The sequence below is a fragment of the Cheilinus undulatus genome, linkage group 21 (assembly GCF_018320785.1).
Source record: "Cheilinus undulatus linkage group 21, ASM1832078v1, whole genome shotgun sequence".
Taxonomy (NCBI): domain Eukaryota; kingdom Metazoa; phylum Chordata; class Actinopteri; order Labriformes; family Labridae; genus Cheilinus; species Cheilinus undulatus.
In genome coordinates this window covers 35263112-35290344 of record NC_054885.1, presented here as the reverse complement: position 1 = coordinate 35290344, position 27233 = coordinate 35263112, and the positions used below count along the sequence as shown (strand labels likewise).

Below are 27233 nucleotides of genomic sequence, written 5' to 3'. Positions count from 1 at the left end.
GATCTTTAAAGCTCAGCTGAATCACAGAAAAAACAGCTGAAATGCAAAAGCCTTCCGCTGTCCTTACAAATACCTCTTTGGTTTTGTTTCCATTTAGATGCCAAAACATGCTCATTAAACATGTATTAATGGAGAACTACACTTCTTTTTAAATTGGAATCCAGTGGGATGTATAATTTAGATATATTGTATGGTGTAAGTGTGGTTATACCAGTATGACAAGTTAGCTGAGGCTGTGTTCTGGCTGTGCTCATTGTGATGTAATATCCCAGAAATCCCAGCAACAAACAGCAACCAATTAGCCTAGCGCGGCATAGACACCAGAAATACAGGGGAAAGAGATATCCTCTTGTCTTAAGCAGTAAAAGTTGCCACTCCTCACCTCTAACCTCACTCGCATGTTGGAGCTTGATTGTTTAGTTCCTGGAATCATGTTGCTGCAGTGAGGTTGCCTCGCAACCAGCTGAAAAGATGTTAGTGTGCCCAACCGATGTGTCACTTTTTAATGTGTGAAAAAAGCTTTTGTTACCTTTGGCTGATATTCTTTTCTTTAGATGGAACCTGCCTACTCTTTCCATGATAAGCCAAACCACCATGAATGTTTTCAAGTTCAGGGTGACCAAATGTTCAATCCTCCAAATGGAGATACTTCATTGTGCACATAGATAAGCTCATGGCACCTCTGTATTTTTCATCAGAGCATCTTTCAACATCAAGAAGAGAGCCTGAGCAGATGAATAACCATGGCTCTCAAGGTTAACCAAAATTTGTTTGAGAGGTGTCATTATATAACACCAGTAAACACAAAACACAAGGTCTGCATCAGTGTAATGGAACATATTTGCTCTATTGATTTGATTCAGTTACATTCAAAAATGTTTATTTGTCCCCAGGAAGGCAATTACAGGTACTTAGATCAGCAGAATTACAAAAGCAGAGAGCAGAAGTCTTAAAAATGCAAATATTAACTATAAATATATATATAAAATAAAAGAGAAGTTTTAAGATATAGAAGATCTTTTATACCATCAGAAATAAGACTAAATAATTCTACTATAAACAGATGAGACTCCAGACAAATGAATTTCCCTACAGGGATTAATAAAGTTATTATTATTATTATTGTAATAATAATAGTAATTATTATTAAAAAATGCAATTTATACAAAATATTAATGTCTGTAAGTAAGAAAAGAACTCTATAAACGGACGACACAACTCTGTGACTGTTAGGTGGTCATTGGTGTAAATCTGTGACTGTTGATTGGTTGTCAGAGTAACTCTGTGACTATTGATTGGTCATCAGAATAACTCTGTGACTGTTTATTTGTGATCAGAGTAACTCTGTGTCTGTTGATTGATCGTGAAATTAACTCTGTGACTGTTGCTTGGTCATCAGTGTAACTCTGTGACTGTTGATTGGCTGTCAGTTTAACTCTGTGACTGTTGATTGGTCATCAAATTACTCTGTGACTGTTGCTTGGTCATCAGAATAACTCTGTGACTGTTGCTTGGTCATCAGGGGAACTCTGTGACTGTTGATTGGTCATCTGTGTAACTCTGTGACCGTTGATTTGTTGTCAGTGTAACTTTGTGACTGTTCATTGGTCATCAGTGTAACTCTGTGAATGTTGATTGGTCATCAGAGTAACTCTGTGACTGTTGATTGGTCATCAGTGTAACTCTGTGACTGTTGATTGGTCATCAGTGTAACTCTGTGACTGTTCATTTGTCATCAGTGTAACTCTGTGACTGTTGATTTGTCATCAGTGTAACTCTGTGACTGTTGATTGGTCATCAGTGTTATTGACATGCAGCACAGTCAACAAGTAAAGCCTGCTCTCCCTTCCCCAAGTTTGTAATCAGTAATATGAGCAACATGCAATGAGTGGATCTGTCAGCCAGCTGACATAATGAGCACACTAGGTTATTTTTGAAATTGGAGGAGGAAAACCCCTGTTTTCCAACCTACTTGTGGACTACAACTAAGTGATTGTATTTAGATTTATGTCAGGAATCTGGACATAGAGCTTTAAAAACAGGACAATCCAGGTCAAACCAGGATGTATGTCCACCCTTGCACAGAAGTGTTCATTTAAGTTAGCATTTAGAGAGACCATAAATAAGCATACTTCCCAAAATGCAAATGCTTCCTTCAACAGCATGAACTTTCAGTTTTCAGCATGTTTTCTCCAGAGACAGAGAATCCACGCGGGGGATTTTTAAAATACTAGTGCCGCCTACATCTCTACATTTTCCAAAACAGTACTCATGGATTTTGAATGACCTTGAAGCTGAGATGTCACCCTACAGACTCATACATCTCTCTGCAAAAGTTTGTGAAAAGAAATGGAAGACACATTGGCACAGGTCAATTTACAGTCAGCATCTCTATTTGCTGCAGTGGGACACAGATGTTACAGGGAAAATAAGAGAGCTGTCTGGGTGATGCATATTGAGAGATTTGTAGCTGCAGAGCTTTACTGCTGGTAGTGAGGCAGACTGAGAAGGGTTGTGTTAAATTTGTAGTCCACACAGGTGCTAGACAGCATGAGTTTAAGAGATTGTGAGAGAGATTGAAACGCTTCACTTGTCACGCAGAAAATCATATCTTCCAGGTTCATTATTCTGGTTTCCGCTGCAGAAATCGTACATATTGGATAAATTTAAATGTTCTCTGTAGGGAAAATACAGTATCATGCATGGAAATCTGGAACAAATGTAGCAGTGTACGTGTAAAGCTTTGTAATATGAGCATAAAAAATATCTAAGACAGTGCTTACACTACGCTTGAAAAAACAGTGATGATTCAAGATGAATCTTCATCGAGCACCCAAAGGCTCTTTGATCTTCAGAGAGGTGGCACTACAAACAGTCATAAAGCAGCTGTTTCCTCTGTTCTGTGCTGATTAATTTGTTCATCCCTCCCTCACACGCAGAACAAGTCCTAATGCTTTTTATTCTCATTTCCAACAAAACAACCTTTAAGGTGCTGTCCATGGCCTGCTGAGCATTAATTAGTAAGACGGTTTGAAAAGGTCAAGCAGAGATGTTTAACCCACTCCTCTATGTGGAAATGTCTAATCCACCATGTGAAGTGAATATGTCAAGGGGGACAAAGTAGGGAAAGCCCACCTTTTCAAAATTTTTGCACACAGACTCAGGTAGGTATCTGGTGTATCTACAGACCTACAAAATGTGAAATACGCTAAATCAGTCCTTTGATTGTAGTAGGCCGATGTCTGAAAGCACAAGAGCTGATAGATCAATCGGAATCTGCTCCCCTTTTGATACCACAGGAGTCAGAATATCATAACTATTCAAGATACTTAGCAAAAGCTACCTATAGCATATAGTGCAAGTTCAAGCAGGCCATTGTGACAAGTGCTGATCTCATGCAAGCCCTCATCAGCTGATTAATGCGAAGCTTCTTATTGGCTAACTGCACTCAAGGTGCTTTGGCTGCCGACTCTTTGCTGCTCCCTCTGCAAGCTGTCTTTGCAACCCTCCTCCACCCCAGCTCCTCCTTTATGCTATATCTGACTTTGTCATTGATGCCTGTTCTACTCTGGCTTTTTGGCTGCTTCTCTGCAGCTTTAGGCTTTCCTTGTAGGCACAGGAAGGGCAGGAACATGTGCTGCTCCTGCTTGGATGCTTACACAAGGGCTTGTAGAAGGGCAGGGGGATCCCAGAACATTCCACCATATACACTGTAAATAACGCCAATAGATACATAATAACATCCACTACTTGTTATAACTAGGAAATGTGTGTGTTTCTTGACAGAGTGGTCCTAACTGAACTGGAGCTACTGTAACATGCATTAAAGAGGTTGTTTTGATAGACATGGATATGGTGTGCATTGAGATTTTGACCTGATCTGTGGTGTGCCTTGGGCTAAAAAAGGCTGAAAACCACTGATATAGACAGTAGAAGGCCTCACAACTGACAATGCATATCAGAACAAAAACAAAGCCATGAGGTCAAAGCAGCTTCCTGCAGAGCTATAAGTCAGGATTGTTGCAGGGCAAATATCTGGGGAAGGCTACAGAAAAGGTTCCCAAAGAGCACAGTGGCCGCCATGATTCTCAAATGAAAGAAGTTTGGCACAACCAGGACTCTTAAATAGACTGCCAAGGCTGGAGGATGTGCATCATGCGATTTAATTATGATGCATGGTCAGGTGTGAATCATTAAGCTGAAGTGAAACCTGAACTTCCTTCTTTTGCATATGCTTTTGGAGCCCATTCCAGCTGTCACTGGCAAGAGCTGAGGTACACCAGGGTTGCCAGGTCTTTGGTTTTCCCACGGAATTGGGCTGCTTTTAATGTACTGCCACGGGTGGATTTTTTTGTCCGCGGGTTGAACTACCTAGTTTTGATGTCTTGTGCATGTATATTTAATATCCAAAGCCGAATAAATGACTTTTTTTACTCTTAAATACAACTATATCACCCAGCAGAGAAGCAGGGAAAACACAGAACATGGCAAACAACCAAAGATCCGCTGTGCCACTCTGCACATCCACATACAGAAGCAGCACACCTGCACTTACACAAGCAATATGTAACGTGGCAGAGGTTTTAATGGCTTATGTTTAATTTCAGCGTTGGGCTTGGTTTTTATAATTGGCCATTGGGCTAGATTTGTCATCCAGACCTGGCAACTCTGGGGTACACCCTAGACCGGTCACCAGTCAATCACAGGACTGCCATATAGAGACAAACAACCAGGCACTCTAATATTCACTAGGGCCAATTTAGCCACCAATTAGCCTTATGAGCACGTCTTTGGTGACGGGAGGAAGTCGGATTACCTGGAGAGAACCCATGCATGCACGGGGATAACACAAAAAGGAATCAACCTTTTTGATGTGAGGCAACAGCGCTGCTGGGCAACCATGTTGATTTGCCATTCATCTCAGAAGTACGCTTTTCACCGTCACTAGCACCATTATAGCTCCGTGACCCTCTGACTGACCAGTGACCTGTAGTTTGTGCCACAGGATGAGATGTAATGTTGATTTAGTGATGCTTTACTATCAAGAGCATATTATTTAGCATTTTGAAATTGACCGAAGAGAGCTAACCCTAATCCTTCGGGGATGGACCAGAGTGCATGCAGTTGGACAGCAATGGCTGGTGAGAGAGGGAGCAGTTTGCTCCGGAGCACTGATGGAGTATGTGTTATTCAAGGGTTAGTCAACGGACCTTGAATTATTATGCATGAGGTACAACCGGGACCTAAAGTTTATTTTATTTTGTCAAAGCAAAGCAGAGCACAGGAATTTTGTTTGGACCAAAAGCTGAAAAGTAGGGTATTTTATCTCACCTTTTAAACTGCATAGTTGTTTTGTAGCTGGATTAAACAATGTTATTTTAGTGAAGCAGAGATAAAGAAACATATTATGCAAAATAATTAAACAAAAACAGAGAGTACTTCTGTGTCTAAGTCAAAAATGGCTGCCAGACTACACCAGAGATGGGAACAGAATCTAACATTTTTGATGCATAATTTTGTAAAGCTAGTGATACAGGCCGAAGGGGGTTTCTGGGTCTCACTAATAGTCTGTGACATCCAAGAAAACAGCAGTTTTCAAACGCCTTGGAGAGCCCAGCCTTCTGCACAGACTCTTCTTCCATCAGGCTTTAATTACCAAGCGAAAGGACTCCTCTAGTCCAAACTTGTTTTTCTCACACGTCTGTTTTTTAAGTTCCTCTCTCCTTCTTTGGGGCTCCGCGGGGACTTCAAGTACGACAGAGGATGCTAGGAGCAAAATGGCACTTTAATTCTACCCCGTCTTCCCAAAACAAAACTCCTCAGCCCCCTGCAGATTGGAGCATGTATCCAGTGGCAATCGACTCAGTGTAATTCTATTTTAATTATGGGCTTTTCTCACATTTTCTCACAACCTGGGGTGATGTTTGAAAACCCAGATGATTCTGAAACAAAATCGTATGGATGTGAAAGACAGCTTTAATAAAAATGCGCCCCATAATTATCGGCTGTCACTTGACTCAGCCATGTGTAATGAATACAGCCAGGACAGCCAGGCATCACCACTGAATTGGTAATCCGTTTTTAGTGATGTAGTGTTGTCATTACATCTGCAGCACAGTTCACTTCTTGGTGAACCCTCCAGGATCCGGCTGGATGGAAAATCTCCCTTTCAAACTCCAACACTGTGCGAGAAAAAAACTCAATAACTGGAACAAATCTACTCCTCAGACCCAATACAGAGAGAAAGTGTTGCTTTCTGTCGCACACCCACATGCACTGACACAAACACGCGGTGTTTATCCTGTTGAATCATAGCCCTGTCAGAGAGACAGATTATATCCATGACACGACAAGAAGATGATTTTCAGTTCAATTCCCCTCTCAGTTAGGTTCCATTAGTTCCATACGGCATCTTCAAACAGATAATTTGTCTTATATTTGACAAACCTGAGGGAGAATGGCTGCTGTTCAAGCTGATGACATCAGGGTCCGTTTGATAGAGATTGTAAAAGCAGACCACACCCTTCTCCTCTCACAGCACACAGACTTGTTCTCCAGATTAAAGGTAACGCATGAAATGCCCTTTTTGTTATATTATGTTGAAATGGTTTCCAAATCTCAGGGGCAATCAATAAATGAAATGCTCTTTGAAAAATCCTTTGTCCGAGGACTAAAATAAGTCTGTGATAGGATTTATTTTATCTAACATACTCTGCTGCTCTTCCTCTTGCATATCTAGTTTTATGACATGAAGGAAGTTGAAATTATTTGGGATTTAAACCAATTTATGTAGGAAAGGATGATATGGCAGCTTCCTTATAATTAAGACAAAGCGTGGCAATCATCTTCTATCATCAGTGTCACAAGCATATTGCCGTCATTAATATGTTATGGTGTGGCTGTTCTGGGATCCCCTGCCCTTCCATAAGCCTGTGAAAGCATCAAGCATCAACAGCACATGTTCCTACCTTTCCTGTACCTACAGGGAAAGCCTGAGGCAGATTGGAGAAGCAGAAAAACCCAGAGCAGAGCAGGCATCACTGATGACAGAATGACATTGATTAAGCAGAATAAAGGAGGAGCTGGGGTGGAGGAGGGTTGCAAAATTCAGCTTGCAGAGGGAGCAGCAGAGTGTAGCCAAGCTAGAGTAGTTTAAATGTGGCAGCACAAGTGGGATTAGCCAATAGCATGCTTAGAGCGAGTCAGCTGGCCATCAGCTGACGAGGGCTTGTGTGAAATCAGCTGATCTCAGTTATATGGCAGTGCTTGACTCCGTAACCTGCCTGAGCTAACGCTATATCATCAATTTGTACAAGGGCCAGATGCCATGGGGCCCAGACTGTCAAATACTATAATAAAATACATTGGCCTGATTTACATGTTATTTCTTATATTATTTTTAATTTCTCCCAAAATATATGGCATTTATTAAGCTTGTAAACCAATGGATTAGTCTGATTCCATGTCAGTCAGGCTGATGCATCTCACAAAGCTTCAATCTGAAACAAGTGCCCTGCCCACACTGGCCACGCACTACAGGATTTTAAACCCGATTTGAGGCAAGATTTCATCCCCCGTCAATTGTTGGGGCGTATCAAGACTGGAGCGTTGTTGCAAACAATTATGGGCCGAAAAAATCTGCATGTGTGTGGTGTCAACAAGATTGTTTTACCACTCCAAATTACATTTTAGCCTCTTAGACTGAGAATCATAAATATCAAACATATTTGATAACTACGCTTCTAACAGAGTACCCACAACAACCAATGAGAGCGTGCAGACGGGGTAGCATCACCAGCTGGATCATACGTGCTTTCACCGCTCACAACCATAAACACCACTGTACCTTAATTCCAGCCAGGATTTCATCCTGAGTCTTTCCTTTGTTTTACGATTTTGCACGTGTAACAAATGTCAGGGCAGCCTGCAGCAAGAGGGTATCATCAGACATCCGTGTTTGTTTGTTTTTCTCTGAAGTCCCATGATCACCGAGGTCGCTGGCAGGTCAGCAGGTGTGTGGTCTCCGGACAGTCTGGCAGTCTGGTTGAGTTGTGTTGTGTGTGTGGTCAGAGAATTAAAGATGAAAAATCATTTTAAGTTGTCCGTATGTCTGTGGTCTCCCACGTTTTAAAATTGTTTCAGATTTCACAGTCCTCTGGTGTGTGGCCAGCCTTAGAGAAAGACTGGACCAATCAACATCATTTAAGGAGAAAGTTTCACGAGCTGAAGTGACTGCGAGCCTGTTAACAACAGCTGCAGATAAAGAGACCAGTGTGGCTGCTATAGCCACAGTATTCTCAGACACTATTTTGCAGTGCAAGCTTTGGCCACCAGTTTCCTGCTCTTGCATTGCAAAATAGTGACAAAAACCCAGAGGCTTTCTGGGTAAGAAATAAAATGCTGCAACTTTGTTTCGTGGCCCATTTTTTTTTTACCAAAAACTCGCTAAATTCTGAGGAGAAACTGTACCCATCTGTTATACTGTATAGCAGGGTGTCAAACTCACAGCAGGGGCTGGATTCCAGATTCAGGACTAACCTGAGGGCCTAACAGGGTCACCTTTTTAACCAGAAACTGTCAACCTTGTTTCACCCGTAATAAAACATGAAAATAAAACTTAGTTTCTTTTCTAAACAATTTTGACATTTAAAAAGTTAAAAAGATAAGGCTAAAGGCTCAAATCTGAGAAAAGTAAATTTATTAGTTCAAAAAGCTTAAAACATGAAATTGAAAAATAAATGTTTTTTTAATGGCAAATATATTAGAAAGAAGTCTACATCATGAGTTTAAAAGGTCAAAGTATGAAATAAAATGTGTAATTATGAAATTAAAAGTCAAAATGCAATTCAAAATTTTAAATTGTGAGTCTAAAAGGTCAAACTATTAGATTATGAAGTCAGAGTTTGGAGTTGAAAATATGAGGTAAAATACAAAATAAATGGTTTAAAAGGTAAAAAAAAAAAAATCACAAAAATTGGAATTATGAATCTTAAAGCTCAAAGTATTATAAATGAAGTTAAAATTATGAGCTGAAATGCTCAAAGTATGAAATTAAGAGTCAATATCCTAAGTTTGAGTCCTAATGGTGAGATGCAAAATTGAAAATGTGAAATTAAAACACAAATTAATTTCTTTTCCCACATTCATGACTGTTTATCTAAATATTTTTACTCCTTACTTTCTCAGATTTTATGACTTAACAAGGATATCTTAAATCATCAAGGATAAGTTCACTTCTTTATACTTGAGGAAATCTGCAGACCTCAGACTGATGAGCCAGTTATAACAGAAATATGAGATCATCTTGTAGGCCAGATTTAACTGTTCCATGGGCCAGATTTGGCCCCCTGGCCTTGAGTTTGACACCTGTGCTTTGTAGCCTAGCTTCCTGGCTGGTACAACCAGCAAGTGTTTTTTACTGGAGGCTAAATCTACTACTACTGATAGGTACCTCATATGACTCAACTTCAACAATACTGAATATCCCTTTAAGGCCCTTATTGTGAATGTGAGTGCAGGAGTCTGTTCTTTGAAATTTTGCAATCGAAGATTATTTACGTGGTCTTGAAAGTGTCAGTTGTACTGATTAGATGTAAAATTAGATTTTGGATTAGGCTGGGATTAACCTTGGATCCTGATGCTGCAGATGGAGGGGAGCTATACTAACAAGTCACAATTATTATTATTTTTTTTACAACAAAAAAATATTTATTTAGAGTATGGATAACATTTATGGTGTCCCCTGGACCCACATCTTAATGAGGGGGCTCTGTTGGTTGCTAACAGCCGGTTGATTGTTTTCTGTGCTTAGGCCAGGTTCCAGCAGGTGTGGGGGTGTAATAGTGGATTTAGCACACCTAGACCAAGGAATGAGATTCAGCAAAAGAGGACCGCTTCCTGCAGCAGTTTGCACTGCATTATATAGCAGTTCTGCACATAATATCCAACATTTCTAGAGCGATGATAAACAAGTTGCGTCTGTCATGGTGGCTCCATCACTACAGAAAGCGTAACGACTCACATCCTGTTATGATGATAAAAATTAGCGGTTTATCTGGCCTTAGATAATGTTGTATGACACCAGAGTAGTTATTAAGCATTTTTATAGACATTTCGGTGCCCTAAAAACCAAGACATGTTTTTTCCTCCTTAAATTTTTGACTTTAATAATCGTCTGAGGGCCGGATGGGAAGCTGTGGGGGGCCTGATGAGACCCTCAGGCTGCAACTTAATGATCACTGCTCTAATGATCCCCTAGAGTAAGACTGTCGATAGATGGATGGATAGATAGATGGATGGATGGACGGACGGACAGACGGACAGACGGACAGATAGATAGATAGATAGATAGATAGATAGATAGATAGATAGATAGATAGATATCTGCAGTGGTCTTTTGTTCTTCAGACATCTGAAAGAATCTTCCATGCAGTGTACACAAACTGATGAATCTATCATTTATGAAAACATAATGAAATATTGTCTTTAATAATTAATCTGAATTTTTAATGCTAGAACAGCAGGATATGCTGTGAGCCTCGGCAGCAGTAGAAATAAAACAGGAAGGTGCTGAATATGCTAAAAAATCCTCACATAAAGCCGTCACATTGTTGTTTGTGCATCGTCACTCTATTGAATAAAAAACAAGCATTCTTTTTGATGCGTCATCGCCGACACGCAGCCAGCGAGCATTGTGGGGAAGGAAGAAAGCTCGCTGTGTCCTACATTGTAGCAGCGTCCATAATCCGCATGGGCAGATTTTTTCATTTCCACCTGGACATCTGCCAGTCCAGAGGATTTCTGCACTGCTGACAACATTACACGGCCCAGATGAGAGGACGTGTCCTCTCATGTATTATGGCTACTCCTGCAGCTGACATGGCTGCACTGAGAGGAGGGATGTTTGAATTATGAGCTTAGTTTGGCTCTATTAAAGATTTAAGTGTGCTTTTTCTCATTAGGAAGCATCACTGCCTGACATGGGTAGAGAAGAGAATTTACAGAGATTTCAGAGCTTGGATACCTACGATATCTTATGAATGAGCATCATTCATAATATAACATTCATAGTGAGCAATACCCACTAAAGTATTTTTACTGTAAAACAAATGCATCAGACATGTACTGGCCAGTGATTGGCTGTTTTCTATGGTTTACTGAATCAACAAGGAATTTTTATGCAGCAGAGAGTTTTCAGTTCACCTAAAACAAAATCACCAACACAGAGCTCTGTAGTTTAAAGAAGACGGCCCTGACTCTAGTAAGCCATTGCCGTCAACGACTCCATATGCAAAAGCACAGCACTTCCACGTACATCCTTCAAATTAAAAGACCTCAGATGCCTCACTGCTAACCACAGGTTAACTGAAAACAGGATGTTTGCAGAAGAAGTCATGTTTCAGAGAGGAAGTGATTTCTGCACACAGAAGCACTTTCAAAAGGCCAAAGTTTTATGCTTTTAATGGATGTGCAAACCATTCAAATTGAAAAGTTTGAGTCCTGAAAGTCACAGTAAACTTTTATCTTGATTGTGTTTCCAGAGCTGATGTCTGTCTAGCCTTGATCATTGTAGGAAATCCCTCTCTTTCAGAGATCTGGATCATTTGTCTCAGCTCAGTAACAAGAACCGATTTTCTAAACTGGTCTCCTTAACAGCTCTGCATCTGGTTCCAGTTTGGCTTTTTAAATGTGCATTAACCTCCTGAGACCCAAGCTTTCATCTGCAAAGCATTTGTAATTTCTTCCAGTTATTTTGGATAAGTAGAGCCTTTTAAGTTTAAAACCTTGAGAGAAACTGCAAACTGAACAACACAAATCTAAAGAAGGCCCCGTTTCAGTGGAAACAACGGTTCTCTGAAAAGATTTTTGACCCTACATTTTGGTTGTGTCAAACACTATTATTATTATTATTATTATTATTATTATTTTTAAATGTATAACACATCGAATTCAAAATTTCCCCAAACATTTCAGTCAACTTTCTGAAAAAGTTCAAAGTTTCAAATAAAGCTTTTCCCTTAAAAAATACATGAAAATTCCTTAAAGTGTTCAATCATATTCCTGAAATTTCAAAGGAAATTCCACCCCCAAAAATTAAGCAGTTTCCTACCAAAATTTCCAATCAAGTTTTAAATACATTACACCAAATTCCAGGGAATATTATAGTAAATTTCCAATTAAAAAAGCCCTAAACATTCAAACAAATTCCCCCAAATGTAAGTGATATTAAAGAATTTCTTTGAGCAATTTCCAACCCAATTTAAAAGAAAAAACATAAAAAAAAAAAAAAAAAAAAAAAAAAAAAATCCTGGAAAAAATCTGAAAAAATACCTCAAACTACCAAACAAATTCCCCCAAATTTCCATTTATATTCAACAAAATATTAAAGCAAATTCCATCCAAAATGTCATAATTAAATTACAAAAAAATCCCACCAAAATTCCATTAAAATCATGGACGTTTTTTTTTAAAGGAACCTCTAAATATTCACACAAATTGGCTCAAATTTACAATGATTTTCAAGAAATTTTCAATTTTAATATCCCTAAAAAATTTCAATTAATTCCCCCCTAAAATTCAAATGATTAATATTATAATTATTATTAATTCCCAAATCATTTCAAGAAAAACTCTTGAAAATTTCAGAGCAAAGTACTTTTACTTGTATGTTAATGTTTTAAAAATACTAACAGCAGAAATTATTGCTATGTTGTTGGAAAGACAAACTGTACTGTCCTTTTTTGTACTTGCAGGGTCTCAGGAGGTTAAATAATAACAAAAATGGAAGAAAGGACGCTGACGTTCAAACAGTCCAGCTTTTGTGGTCAACAGAAAGAGTTCTTTTTAACAGTATCACTGCTTCCATTAAAAGCATGCTGACAAAAAGCCTAAAGAGCTGCAGCTAGCCTCCTAGCTCAGTACAAGACTCTTCAAAACTCTCGCCTCCCTCAATCTGTCTAGACATGAAGTAGGATGACTGTAAGACTAAGCCATTTGAGATATTGATCACCTTCACACCAGGCAAGTCAGTAAAGCTGTGGAAAAAATCCCTTTTTTTGTAAAGTGTAGGGATCACGCCCAGTTTATGGCATCATTGCTTATGATAACTGTAGCGTGCAGGTCCATTTAAAGCCACAAGATGTACATTTGTATTCATTGCATGCCATTTGACCACACAGAAATCCACCAGTTCACTGTTTCAGTATGCCCATGGGATCTACCTTATGCTAATTTGTCAAAATTGAGACATTTAGGAGTTTTTTTTAGGGGTTTAGACCTTGCTGTTTGAGCCTGTGGTTCTCCTCAGGGACTTTCTGAAGGATCAAAATCTATTCTGATGCAAATGTATTCACTCTTAGCACCATGTTTCCATTCAAAGTACTCATCCTAATCATACTTTTGATGCATATCTCATGCTTTTCGTTATCGACTGTACTCTGAGGCCCCTTCAACTGCCTACCTTTGCATAGTGGTAAAACTTCTTTGGATGGCTCCTTTGCTGACTCGACATATGCTATAAGATTACAGAAAGCTTCATCTCTAGTCAATAGCATTAGCAGGTTTCATGACTGCAGCGTTTGCTAACTGGTGCTAACAGGGCTAACAAAGATATAACTTGAGTAGTGCTTCCAGGAGTAGCTGCCATAAAGTAGACGCTATTGCTGTAATCTCGCTTGCTGTGCAAAAAATCACTAAGTGTATTCAGTTAAGTGAACCCAGAAAGTTCAGTTCCACATGCAACACTAAAAGAATCAAACTCACAGCCTAAAACTCAGCGTGAGTAATGACACCCAACCAATACTGGAGTATTCTGCAGACCTTTGCAGGGTTACATCCCCCTGACTTCACACTAATGCAGTGTAATATTTTAATCAAACACTCTTCAGACAGCTGTTCCTCTTTCTTCTCACATTATCACGCCGCCACTTTATTTTCCACACCTCTGCAACTTGTTCACGGTTTTTTATTGGGTGCAAAAGGACATTCAACCACATGGCAGAGAGGTGACTTTAAAAACAAAGATAACAAACACATTTGTCTTTTTCTCGTGTCCCTCGTCGTCTGTGCTGCTAGTGAGCTGTAAGTGCTTTAAAATGTGACAAAGACATTGTCCACAGGCAGAAGCACGTATTGTTCTCACAATAAAAGGCCATTCACCGTAAAACAAAGCATTTCTACAAGCTTTTCTTTTTGTTCATAATGTGCTTCTAATGGACAAAAATCATGAGCAGAAAAAGCAAGAAAAATACACTTTCTACAGAAAGAGACGTCTCTTGATTTTACATTGAAACATTGTTAACAAAGACACTCGAAAGAGGCGCGATCACAGCATGGTGACGTTTCCAACAAGTCTTTAAATGGTGACGGGTAACACTTTCAGTAAGGTACACAAAACTGGCATAATAACTGGGTAATGAGTAAGCAACATCCCATAGATGGTGTTTGGAAAGAGGAACATTTAAAAAAAAACCTTGGAGGGTAATTGGTTGAATGTTCTGTCAGTCAGAGTGTAGGGTTAGGGTTAGGTGATCTTGCTAGACAGCTATTATTGGTGTTCACCATCAGTGGAGCCAGTTGGTGAATTTAACTCTGGCTGAAGCCGCTAACTTGAGCAAAAGCATCTTTTTTCAGACTGAACAAACATTTTAGATTCAAGCTTTGCAAGATGGATCCGCATGACGACAGATTTGGAATATGGCCAGTTTACCGCATTTAAATTTGTAGAACTGCATGGAATCATCAGGAATTTGTAGGAATGTATCTGTAGGTTTTGATGATTTTGCTTCGAGATATTTTTTCAGTAATTTACCTGGAATTTTTTATTTAAATATAGGCTTTATTAAAAAGTTGCACTGAAACATTTAAGGAATATTTAAAGAACTTTTGGGGAGTATTTTTTATGGGAAATGTTAAAAAATGTTTTAGAATTTTTCAAGGAAAATTTTAAGTTGTTTCTTTGAAATTTAAGGGAATTCGTTTTGATAGTGGACATCTTTTTTTTTTTTTTTTTTGTCAAAATTAATCCCTGTTCAAAGACAAGGCTGAGCTTTTACACTTACAAGGTCCAAATTATCCTGGATAAGTGGAAGGAACTAAAAATGCATCCAAACACAAGCTCTGGTCTCATGAGGTTAATAAAAGTTTAGCAGTTAGGTTTTTACCTTTCAATTTTGGTGTCCTATCTCCAACCACAACCCTGATCCTAACCTCACAGAAAGTTTAATCTGATTTTATTTTGAAAGTTTTAACATGTATTTCTGTCTTGATAGGTACGGTCTGCAACAGGACTCTCTTGGGGCTTTTCCACTGTGACTTTTGGGCGTGCCGAGCCAAATCGAGCCATGCTGATTTACATTTCCAACACCAGTGTGGCGGCACCAGGCCAAGCCAAGCCATGCAAGAATGGTCCTGCTCAGGAGCAGAGCCAAAGCATACCAACCTTGCCTGTAGAGATCAAGGTGGGCTAAGAATGCTGTGTCATTAGCTCTAGATCAGTGTTACTCAACCCGGCTCAACCAAAAAGCAAATTATTGAAAAATATCTTTACATGAGCCACAGTCTAAGTTGTGAAATTTGGTGAAAAAGTTGGTTATAGTGGCAATAAAGATAAGTGAAAGCTGGAAAAAAAGGTCAGAAAGTGGTAAAACTTTGGCAAAAACTGGGTGGAAAGGCTCAAATCAGGTCAAAAAGTGGCAGAAAGATGGGAAAGTGGGTGAAAAGCAGCAAAGAGTGACAAAAATGGGCAGAAATGCCAGGAAAAAAGTAGCTCTTAATGGCAAAAGGCAGTTTAATTGGGCAAAAAGTGTCAAAAAATTGCAAAAAAGGTTAAAAAAAATGCACTAAAAGCAGCAAAAATGTATTAAATGTGGCAAAAACTGAAAGGGGTCAAAATGGCAAATAGGACAATGAAAATATACAGACAAAAAATAAAGGTTGGCAATCAAAGCCTTCTGTATAATTGTGGGAAACAAACTGATTAATGTGTCTTGCAATGGATAATTTGAGGTCAAAGTTTCCCCTTTCTAGGTTTTTTTTTGTGGGAATAATATTTGGCAGTAAGACATAAAAGAGCCACAAATCATCACAAACGAGCCACATGTGACTCAAGAGCCACGTGTTGAGTATCACTGCTCTATCTAGATGCACCCTCAACCGGTTGGCTCAGTTGTAATGGAAAAGCAAACCCCCTTCCTTGTCGAGTCAAACCAAGTTGAGCCGAGCCACCCCTTGTAATGGAAAAGCCCCAAGAGTTTGCAGCCAGACCCCTCTAAACCAGACTGTAGCCTCCGTTCACTGGCACTACACCAACCAAGCAAAACCTGCACGGAACTGGCTGCAACCTGATGGATTATGGGTCATAAAATAGGCTGTACAATAAACTAAAGGTCGACATATTTAAAGCTAGACGTACAGCTGTCTGTCTGTGGGATAATTTTAACAGTGGACATGTGGAACTAGGAGCTAAAGAGTTAACAGAGAATGATTCTAGTGAATTTTTGCTTTATTTTAAGAGTAGCACTGCTCAACACTGATGAAGTCTGAACTGAAAAATAAGCGTTATATCTGTTGAATGGTCTTTTTACTACTTGGCACAGCACCATGACGCATGAGCTTGTGCAAATGATCAGATCACTGATCTAAAGAACAAATGAAATAAAAGGACTCACTGCACATTGTCTCGCTGGTTAACCAGCAGTTAGTCACTTATTTTAACCTCAGAACTATGCACATTTCTTTTTTTGCATACCTTACTGTAAAGTGCTGCTGTTGTCTTTGCACCCTCACTTTTATAACATTCTGCGCTGTCCTGTTTCCTGCTGCATTCATTTTTTTCTACTCTAAATTTGACTGCATTTTTCTCCTGTGAGGAAATCTGTAAATAGAAGATTTGACACCCAAGTTTAGTCTTTTTAACCTCTTTTACACTGTTTCTTATAAAGCTCCAGCACCAGGAGGTTTATCTGCTCTCTCAAATACAAAAAGCTTGAAAACGCATGTCCGCCACAACATTGAGATGTCACATAAATCAAGCAGCAAAAAGCATCAATTTTGTTCACTAAACAGTTGCAGAAATCCATCGATTCCCTTCATTTTTTTACCAAATAAATATATTGATTAAATCTATTCTTCTAGTTCAGTGAGAGGCAACGATCATCAGACATTCATGACATCCACAGAGAGCTGCTACCATTTGGCATCCGCTCTACTTTCATCAATTATGACACAGTTAGCCTCGCCTGCTAAGTGCTACCCTCATTCATGAGCACAGATAATTACGACCCAGATGAGGATTTAAGGATTGTCCTTGAAGGTCAGCTCCAGTCCGTGCCCTCTCTGGGCTTTGGGCTCAGCTCCATGGCTCTTGTCGATACGCCAGTCCCGGGCAGCTGTCCGACATCGCTATTAACCTGAGCGGAGCCAGGCCGTCCATAAAGCTGTTTGGGACATGGCAGCTGCTCAAGGGGCAGAGAGGTATTAAGCGTAGATTGACAAGAATGAGAATGTCCTCTCTCTCGCTCATAATCTCTGATCTTTTTACACGCAAGACGAGCCATACGCACAGGAACATACACACCAACTCTCTTATGTAACGTCAGAGCGCAGGATTGGCTTGTTTGGACGCACCACATGCACTCTGTAGTGACAGAAAGCATGCACCGTCACTCTCAAACCAACCTCCACTCCCTGCCCGGGCTCATGCATGATATTTTGACATTCTGACGCTCTGGGATGTCTCAAAATAATCATCCACGCGGGTTTGCTCCCGTCCACTTTGAACTCAGAGCATCCATCTCATTTCATCCATGCCTCATTGCTCTTTAAACATCAGCGAGCTCACAGCGTGTAGTACTCTCCCGTGTTATACAGGAAGAGTGTTCTTCAGCACATCAAAGCCTGCTCCAGCTCACATTCACCACAGATACAGTGCAGCATTGTCAGAAGGAGATATGCAACCAAAAAAGAGCTGTTTTTCAAAGAGGTGTCAAACGAAAGCTGATCTACTGAAGAGATAACACAGAATGACAGGAGGTCACATCATCACAGCAGACTGATGCAACAGCATAGCTTCGTCAGATGAGCAGACTAATTTGAAGTCTCCTGCAGCGTCCTCGGGGTTCAAACTGCACGGACGCATCAACATGTGAGTCCAATAAACACTTTGGATCTACGCAGTCGGAGCATAAATATGTGAAGATGTAGCACTCATGCCCTTCCCCGTGGGTTTTCACTGCAGAAACAAAGTCAGAATACGCAGCTGCGCAGTCCCAGCAGCCAGACTAGATTTCCTCACATCAGATCCTTTAGGAATCAAACGCTCGGTCCTCGCAGATCTCCAGAGCAGCTTTACTCGCACCTCCAAACACTTCCACGTTAGCGTCAATCCAAGGGACCACGTTTCCTGGCATGTACGCGGAGCAGTTGGCCAGACCCACGATGTCCACAGGCCGAAGCACCCGGTCCCACATGTTGAACTGACTCAGCTCGCCCACGAAGGCCTGGGTGGCATCAAAACGACCTCCGACTATGTCCTACAGAGAGAAAGAGGAAAGTTTGAAAGTTCAGCTCCTTTGATGAAGTGTTAGCTGGTTATTAAACACAGAAGAAGAAACGATGCTTTTATAAAACAAAGGAAGGAGACTGTTAGCAAAAGGACTGATAATGTAGCTGATAATGGATGGATGTGGCTGTAGAAAAACAAGGGAATGCAAGTAAGAAACACAGGGAAATAGGGATCACAGTACAACCCAAATTCCAAAAAAGCTGGGGCGCTGTGAAAAATGTAAGGATAAAGAGAATGCACTGATTTTTAAATCTCATAAACCCAGCAACAACAAAAAAAACATATCAGATGTTGAAACTGAGATATTTTACATTGCGCAAAAATTTTAACTCATTTTGATTTTGACAACAGCAACACAACCCAAAAAAAGAAGGAAGGTGCCATGTTCGCCATTATGCAGCATCTCTTCTTTTAGAGCAGCCTGTAAATGACTAGGAAGTGAGGAGACCAGTTGCATTATCCCATTCTTGTCCAATCAATCCTTGGTCTTCTTTCTGGATTTTTCCTTTCATGATACTTTAAATGTTTTCTATTGCTGAAAGGTCTGGACTGTAGGCACGCAAGTTCAGCACCTGTTCTCTTCTATTGTGAAGCCATGCTGTTGTGATGGATGTGGTACGTGGTTTAGCATTGCCTTGCTGAAGTATGTAAGGCCCTCTCTGAGTCTGGATGGGAGCATATGTTCCTCTTAAGCCTCTATCTATTGTTCAGCATTGATAGTTCCTTTCCAGGTGTGTAAGCCACCCACGCCACAGGCACTAATGCAACCCCATACCATCAGAGATGGAGGCTTTAGAACTGTGTGGGGATAATGAGCTGGATGGTCCCTCTCCTCTGTAGTTTGCAGGATATGGTGTCCGAGATTTCCAAGAAGAATTGCAAATTTTGATTCATGTGACCACAGAACAGTTTTCCATTGGGCTTCAGTCTATTTTAAATGAGCTTTGGCCCAGAGAAGATGGTGGTGTTTCTCGACTGTGTTCACATATGGCTTCTTCTTTGCATGATTTAGCTTTAATTTGTATTTGTGGATGGTACAGTGAACTGTGTTGACAGACAATGACTTCTGGAAGTGCTCCTGAGTCCATGCAGGGATTTTGGGTACAGATTTTTAATGCAGTGCTGCCTGAAGAACTGAAGATCACCAGCATCCAGTGTTGACTTTTTGCCTTGTCCTTTGTGCACAGAGATTTCTCCAGATTCACTGAATCTTTGGATGTTATTATGGACATTAGATGGTGGATTAGTCAAGGTCTTTGCAATTTTATGTCCAGGAACATTTTTCTGAAATATTTTTCTGAATTTTGGACATGTTTTCGTAAATTTGTGAACCTCTGCCCATCTTCACTTCTGAGAAACTCTGCCCCTCTAAAATGCTCCTTTTATACATGGTCATGTGACTGACCTGTTGCCACTTAACCTAATGCGTTCAAAAATGCTTCTCCAGATGTAGTGCATTAGTACCACTTACTTACTTTCCAGCCTCTTGTCGCCTGACCTAGCTTTTTGAGATGTGCTGCTGCCATTTAAACTCAAAAAGAGCTAATATTTTTTTCATGACATGTTAAAATGTCTCAGTTTCAACATCTGATGTGATTTTTATGCTCTATTGTGGACAAAATAAGAATTTATTAGATTTGACAATCATTGCATTCTGTTTTTCTTCACATTTTACAGTGTCCCAACTTTTTGGTATCAAGGCTTTGTATTGCAATACAACCATCAACATTTAAAACACTGAAAAAGATAAATGTTGTAAAAGGTCCTTGTAAATCTTCAAAGAAGAGCACTTAGTTTTTGGGGGTTCTATATTTTACAAAGCGTCCCAACTTTTTTGAATTTAGTGTGGTGTAATACAACGTAATTATCAACAATTGAAACACTTAAAAAAATAAATGTAGAAAAATGGCCCTGTAAATGTTAAAAGAGCGATACATTTTTTTGGGTTCTATTTTTTGCACAGCATCCCAACTTTTTTGGAACTGAGGTTGTATATCTCAGGTCAAATTCTGTAGAAAGTGTTTAGATGGTTGACACTGTACCTTGACCACAAATGACCAGTAACTAACAGGAACCACATCGGACTTTGATGCAGACTGCGTCATGTTTTACACCACCGTGTGCCTAAGAAATTAATATTCCAACTAAAATACTGATTTAAAAATGATTTTCCTGATGTAAAAAACAATCTATATTCTGCATAAACACTGTCTGTAAGACTCACAGCTGACACTAAATCTAACTTTGTATTCTTTTCAGAATGAGCTAAACCAGCTCTTATTTCTCACGTTAAATTGAACATTTCCTCTGATGGTGAAGTGAGACCAGAGGAGGGTGCATCAATCAGCACAGCACCAGATTGAGTTTTTCCATCTCATCTGTGCGGGAGACTAGTGACATCATTTCTTTTCCATTCCCCACCATAAACACCTCCAAATCCCACACTGTGTTCTCTGAAGTGTTTATTTCACAGGATCTTCACTTTATTTCCCATTTCCTTGTCTGGACCACTGATTTTTTCTGTCTTTAACCTCTCCCGCTCTCCAATCACTGTTTTCCTCTATTCTTTCCCAGTGATGGGAATAAAATAAAGGGCATTACTAATGGCGTTATTTTTTTTCAGTAACGGGTAATCTAACTTATTACTATTTCCATCGTTACAACGCCGTTACCGTTACCAACAATTAAATGGGGCACGTTATAAACTAAAGCTACTCATTGAGGCTCTTGTCATCCAACACAGGGGATGCAAAACTGTTTATTTTTTTCTTTGGTGAGGGAGGAGGGAGGGGCGAGACAACCGCCTAAGTGATGATGATTGGCTAAGGTAGAGTAAGCTTTCATGGTAAGCCAATTAGAGGCAGTGTTCAGTGTACACACAAACCACGCACGTACACAGCAGCCCCACACACCCAAACGAGCAGAGATAAGCTGCAGAAGTGGCGAGTCTGGAGGGAAAGATGGCTTTTTCAAAGTGGAAGTACAGACACTACTTTATTCTCCTTGAGGTTAAAGGCAAGAACGTACATGTTAAGTGTACATACGGCACACGCTTCTACAGAACTAGTGGCCAAAAACACAGTTGATGACACTGTCGATGATGGCAGCAGGCCAGGTGTGGCTAACGTGAGCTCCGCTAACAAAGAAGGACACGGAGCCACGCTGTCCAAGCAGCTAAAGCTGGATTTTTCTGCTCCAGCTTCACAAAAACTTGTGACATGGACTGAACTGAATGGAAAAGTTCTGTGTTAGTACCTGTCTATACAGTTCGCCCATGAAGATTTTGTCGAATCTTCTCTTACAATAGAAATTAAAATAGGCGTCCTTCTCACCAATCCCTGTTTGCATTAATGCTGATGCACCATGCTTCTGCAGCTGGCAAAGCTTAACCTCCTCCACCCCAGCCTCCTCCTTTATAGCACAGATTCATGCTACTATGGATTAATTGCTTTTGAGCTCATTTATTGTATTCAGTAAATTCATCCATCCATATAGGGGTTTCTAGCTCCTTGGAAAGTCAAAGCATGCTGCTTGACTAACCCAGGGAGCCTCTTTTGAGCAGAGCGAAATAAAACTGTAGATCAATTTTGCAATAAAATTTTAAAATGTATGACAAGAGCGTATTGACTGCACTGGGTATACATGTTATTTCCCAAGGGAATGTGCCCCAATGAGCAGCAGGTTCGACTCTTAAGGAGTAACTAACCCCAAAGCTTTGGCCGTGGTGCATCTATCTAATTTAATAAAATGCCTTTAAGCCTATAGCATATATTAAGGTGGGTAATATTTGAATGGATGTTTTCCTGCACATTTTTGCCTTTAATGCACAAGCAGAATGCTTTCAAGGTCACATAAAACAACACATCTATTGAGCTTGACTCTGGCCACCCTCCCCCCAAACTCCAGCCCTGGGTTGTGGCACAGTGGGCCCTATTCCGAATCCTTAGCACCCTACATACTTTGTACTCAAATGTTTAGATTTATACCCTAACTGATCAAATACCCAGCCAAAAAAAAAATGCTTTCCTCACTCCTTGAAAGGATGCAGGATTACTCTAACATCCAGAACAACATTAGCATGTACAGCACAAAATCACTACCGATATAGGACATGTCACTGTATCCACAGGGGGTGCAAAAGTCAACACTAAAGTAGTTCCTCACAGGAGCTTCAATTTAAAAAGGAAGTGTAAATATACTTTCATTAAAATGAGTATTATCAGTTATCAGTGATTTCCTGCCAGATAACAGTGAATATTTTTAGCACACTGCCACTTTAAGACATCTCTGATGTGCTATCTGTAATATTGTGCAACATGAAGCAATCTCACCTTGAATGAATGGTAACACATTTCTCTTTTGGCTCTTATCTAACGCAATATGAGTTAATAGCTCTCTGTGGAGATTAATCATATGTCACTGTACATTTCTGAGGAATATGCAATGTGCTGTCATGAAGCTAGAAGCAAGAGTAACTGGCTAATGCAGCTCCCAAGGCTCAGAGGTGCAGTTAAGAGGTAGATGAATGAGGTAATATTGAAAGGCACCAGATAGCGTGAGAGGAGCCTCTGCGCCTCAGCTCCCTCGCTCCCTGCTCTGTGCCTCAGGCTCCACGCTCAGGGGAGAAAAAACACACACATTCATGCACACACACTCTCCACCTTTGCTGCTTTTCATGCTCTCACCTGCTCCTGGCCCAGGATGATCACCCCTCCAGGTTTAATTGGGTGCCAAGGGGCCAGGTTATCCCCGGTGCCTAGGCGCTCTCCATCCTGGTAGGCCTCCCAGAAGCCGTCTCTGGTCGTCCAGGTGATGCAGATGTGATGCCAGCGCCCGTCACTCACCGACAGAGGAAGCTGGGCCACCTGGGAAGAGGTTTCCAGAAAAAGGTGAGTGACGTTATGTTCAGGGAGGGAGGCCAGGGTAGAGGTTTGGAGAATAATTGCAACACGTTAAAAACAAGGACAGCAGTTAGAGGGGTGAGGGCTTCAAAGAGACAGAGAATTCTCCAGATGCAGCATACAAAATTAAGATTACCCAGGTGACATGAAGGCAGAGAGCATCCTTCAAAGCGGGCGGGTTGCTAACAGCAAAAACAGCGTCGTCTCATGCTTTCCTGCTTTGTTCATGGATCAAAGAAAAAACAACCGCTTACTTTATCAGCCGGTGACATCATAGTCCTCTGAGGATACGCAGCAACACATGAGATTAAGGAGAATGTAACTCATTAGTCTTTCATTAGGAGCACACAGAATTAGTTCATTCTCATGTGTTCTTGCACTTTTACAGTAGCTCCCATCATGGATGGCAGAAGCGGGCTGGGCTAGTAGGGTCTGGGCCTGACCCACTTTGGAAGAAAAAATGTCATCATTCAAATATAGTTGGCTCTAATGCTGCTAAAGCACCCCACACACTACAAGATAGTAAGTTTTGGCCTGATTTCCCCTCTGATCAAAGTCAACAAAGGCCAGATTATCTGGGGATTTTCAGGATGTATAAAATGTACAATATCTATGATGCTGTTACAACAGCCAATCAGGTAACAAGCTGACCAAAGGAGGAAGCACAACAAACACAGCCATAGCAATGATAGTAAACTTGAAGCACAAAGTTAAAGACACCAACTTGTTGATTTGTGGCAGCAACACAAGGGCTAATACAATGTGTTTTATGCAACAGTGGTTTTCAGCTGGTGGGTTCGGGCCTAAAAGTGGGTCGTGGAGCCTTTTTCAGTGGCTTGCAATGTGTGCTCAGGGAAAAATTGCACCTAAAAGTCAGAAACAATCTTTTATAACATGATTGATTTTCTCTGTTTCTTTGTTTTGTTACATGTAGTGCTGTCTTAGGTCCACTTGGTTGAAAATATTAGCAGAACATAAGGAGGTGGACTAAACTCTGTCCTGCAATACATGTACAATACTGTGCAGAACTTTTAAGCATGTTTGGGCCAACAACTGAGGCTGAAGTGAGGCATGGATGTGGCGGTTGGCCCACCTGAGGGCACTATTAAGTGGGTTGGAGGATTGACACAACCATGCTTTTGCTCTGGATGGCCTTGCATATTACCATGGTTATTGGATAATAATCTGTTGAAAAACTAAAGCTGACACCTTCAAGGCAGAGTAAGGGGTGGATGCTCAGCCTCGGGTACTGTCCGGGCAAGTGGTAGGGTTGCCACAAGCCCCTGGTTGTGCTGTGGATGTCCCAAAGGGCCAGACAACCACAGGCGATCTCAGGCATATTGCGAGGAGTGAAAAGGCCTGGAGAAAAGAGGTGCACTCAAGCTTGACCTTGCCTGCTGAGCAACATGTGTCAACATGTATCAAGCTTGAATTTGCCCTTTCTACAGCCTCTAGGTTGTGGGAAGTAGGTGATTCTCTACATGCCTGAAGTTCTGCACAGTACTGTAGCTGGTAGCTAGCAGCTCTAGCTACATTAGTTTGTTTACTCTATAGTTGCTCAATATTTTTTTAAGCTCTAAGAGTGAAGACTGTGGTTGTTGGTGAATAAATCTGTTAGTGCATGTTGTGCCATGTGTGAGGTCTCTCACATTATAAAAAAATAGATAAAAATCTATCTTCAATGTATTCCAAGATTAAACTGACACACCACATAGATCATGTCACATATCTAAGGCATGGGATAGATTTCACATCCATCGGGGCACCACCATAGACCAGCGATTACTAAAGTGAGGCCTGTAGCTCCAAAGTGAGGCACAAAGCAACGACAGGGGGACTCGGCAAAGCTGAATAATAACAATGTGCAACTTTGCACTGTCAGCAATGCAAGGCAAATTTTGTGACAGATGTAGGGCTAATGACAAATCTTTGAAACACAGACAAGCAAATATGATGAGTCATATCTCACCCATGTCTTCACTTGAACCACAATTGGTTACTAAAAGGCACCACACTCCAGCCTTTCACATCCTACCTGCTTGAGATGGTTTGGAGAGGTTTATTAGTGTTTGCTGGTATACGTTTATGTGTTATATAGTGAGGGCTAGGGGGTGCTTGAAAAAATCTGTCAGAGGGGCTAGGGTTAGAGTTAGGGTAGCCTAATCCTAACCCTAAAAACAAAACAAAACACATTCGTTCTGGGCAAATAAGAGCAAAATAACCTATGACCTTGTAGGAATGCATTGCACTAAGGAGATTTTTTACTGCCAGTGGAGTCAGTTGAAAAGTTCAACTCTTGCAGAAGCTCATGACGAGGAAAGCAAAACTATATTCCACCAAGAAAGTTCTAATCGAACTGTCACTACAGCTGCATCCACACTAATCTCTTCACCAGCCACATTGTTTACAGGCTTCAGTCGCTTCAGCTCCACCATGCCACCTGTTCTCCTCAAATGCCTCTAATTTGCCGTGTCTTTCCCTGGCTGGTGACCACTGTTTTGCTGAAGCTTTACAAGATGGATCCGCCTAATGACAAATGTGGAATCTGGCCAATTCATTAGCTTTGCAAGATTAGCAATTTTCAGTGCAAATGGAGAAATGCATGTGCAAGCTTGCAGCTATGGCACCAAATTTAGAAAGTAGGTGAAAGCAAGTCAGCAGTTTAAGACCAGCTTCATGAAGCTGCATAACTTTCTCAGGATATTCTTTACATGTCTAAGAAAATCTCTGGAAGTTATGGGGAAGGAAGACCACTATTTTTACAGAGTATAAACAAAATGAAGCTCCTTCGCATTTACAGGCTGTTTACAGGCTTACAGTACAGCTAAGCCACGCCTAGCCTGGAGCTTACACCTCATTCTCCTTAAATGACACTAATTGGTCATTCTCTGACTGGGAACAAATCTTTTGCTTCTCCTCCTAAAGAAAGGAAATATGTCATCACAAACCCAGTTGCTTCCTTTGGAACAAGATTTGGTCACCTTTTGTTACTGTTTTGATTGAGAGCCCCCTGGTGGAGGAAAAATATAAATGTGTACAGTTAAAGTTTAATGTCATCATCAGTAATAGAGCTATGACTGATCTCTGGCTGACTCCCAAATCTTTTAATATCCTTCCCGATGTTGTATCAGTATTATTGTAATAGTATTGTAATGCACCCTGTGGTCCTCGGCTCCCGGTGCATATAAACCTAGATTGTTAAAAGCTGAAAATAAAATGCGTTTCTTGTTTAATTACTGAGTTGACCTGGTTAAGGATTCCAGGTGGTGTCTTGATCTAAACCGCAGGGACCACAGGGATCACTGGCTCTGTGATTATAAAGTCACAGAGCTGCAGAGTCTGCTCCTCGCTGGCTGTTTAAACATTCAGGATCCCAAAATGAAACAAATTCATGTCAAATATTCTGCAGTGCTTAGTATATGTGACAGCAGTGAGGCTCTGTACACAAAGAAATTAATATTTAAAAAGGCACATCCACAGGGCACAGAGCACTCAATGAATGCAAATGATCTCATTCTTAAACTATAAAAGGTGCAATTTTACAGTTATTTCAATTAAAAATGGATTTACAGGTGTAGCTTAGTTTTATGTTTCACTGAGTGGACATGCACCACTAAAACACCCTGGAAGTGTCACAAAAAGAGAACGTGCAGCCTCACCTACGATGAAACGTTGGCTATGTAAAGGCCCGTGATAACACTTTACAGGACGGTCACATTAGGGCTGCACAGTAACTCACCATTTTGTTTTCATCCTAATGTAAGAATAAG

The 27233-nt window shown here is 40.5% G+C and overlaps 1 protein-coding gene across 1 annotated transcript in view; it reads right to left on the bottom strand.

Moving 5' to 3' along the window:
* Positions 1 to 18117: 18117 nt before the first annotated feature.
* nptx2a (neuronal pentraxin 2a) overlaps positions 18118 to 27233 on the bottom strand; it is a 30925-nt gene continuing 21809 nt past the window's right edge. The window contains exons 4-5 of the mRNA XM_041778160.1: positions 23248 to 23427; positions 18118 to 18530 (exon numbers count right to left, since the gene is read on the bottom strand). Of these exons, the coding sequence (XP_041634094.1) occupies positions 18303 to 18530; positions 23248 to 23427 (408 nt within the window). The 3' untranslated portion in view covers positions 18118 to 18302. The remainder of the gene's footprint in view (positions 18531 to 23247; positions 23428 to 27233) is intronic.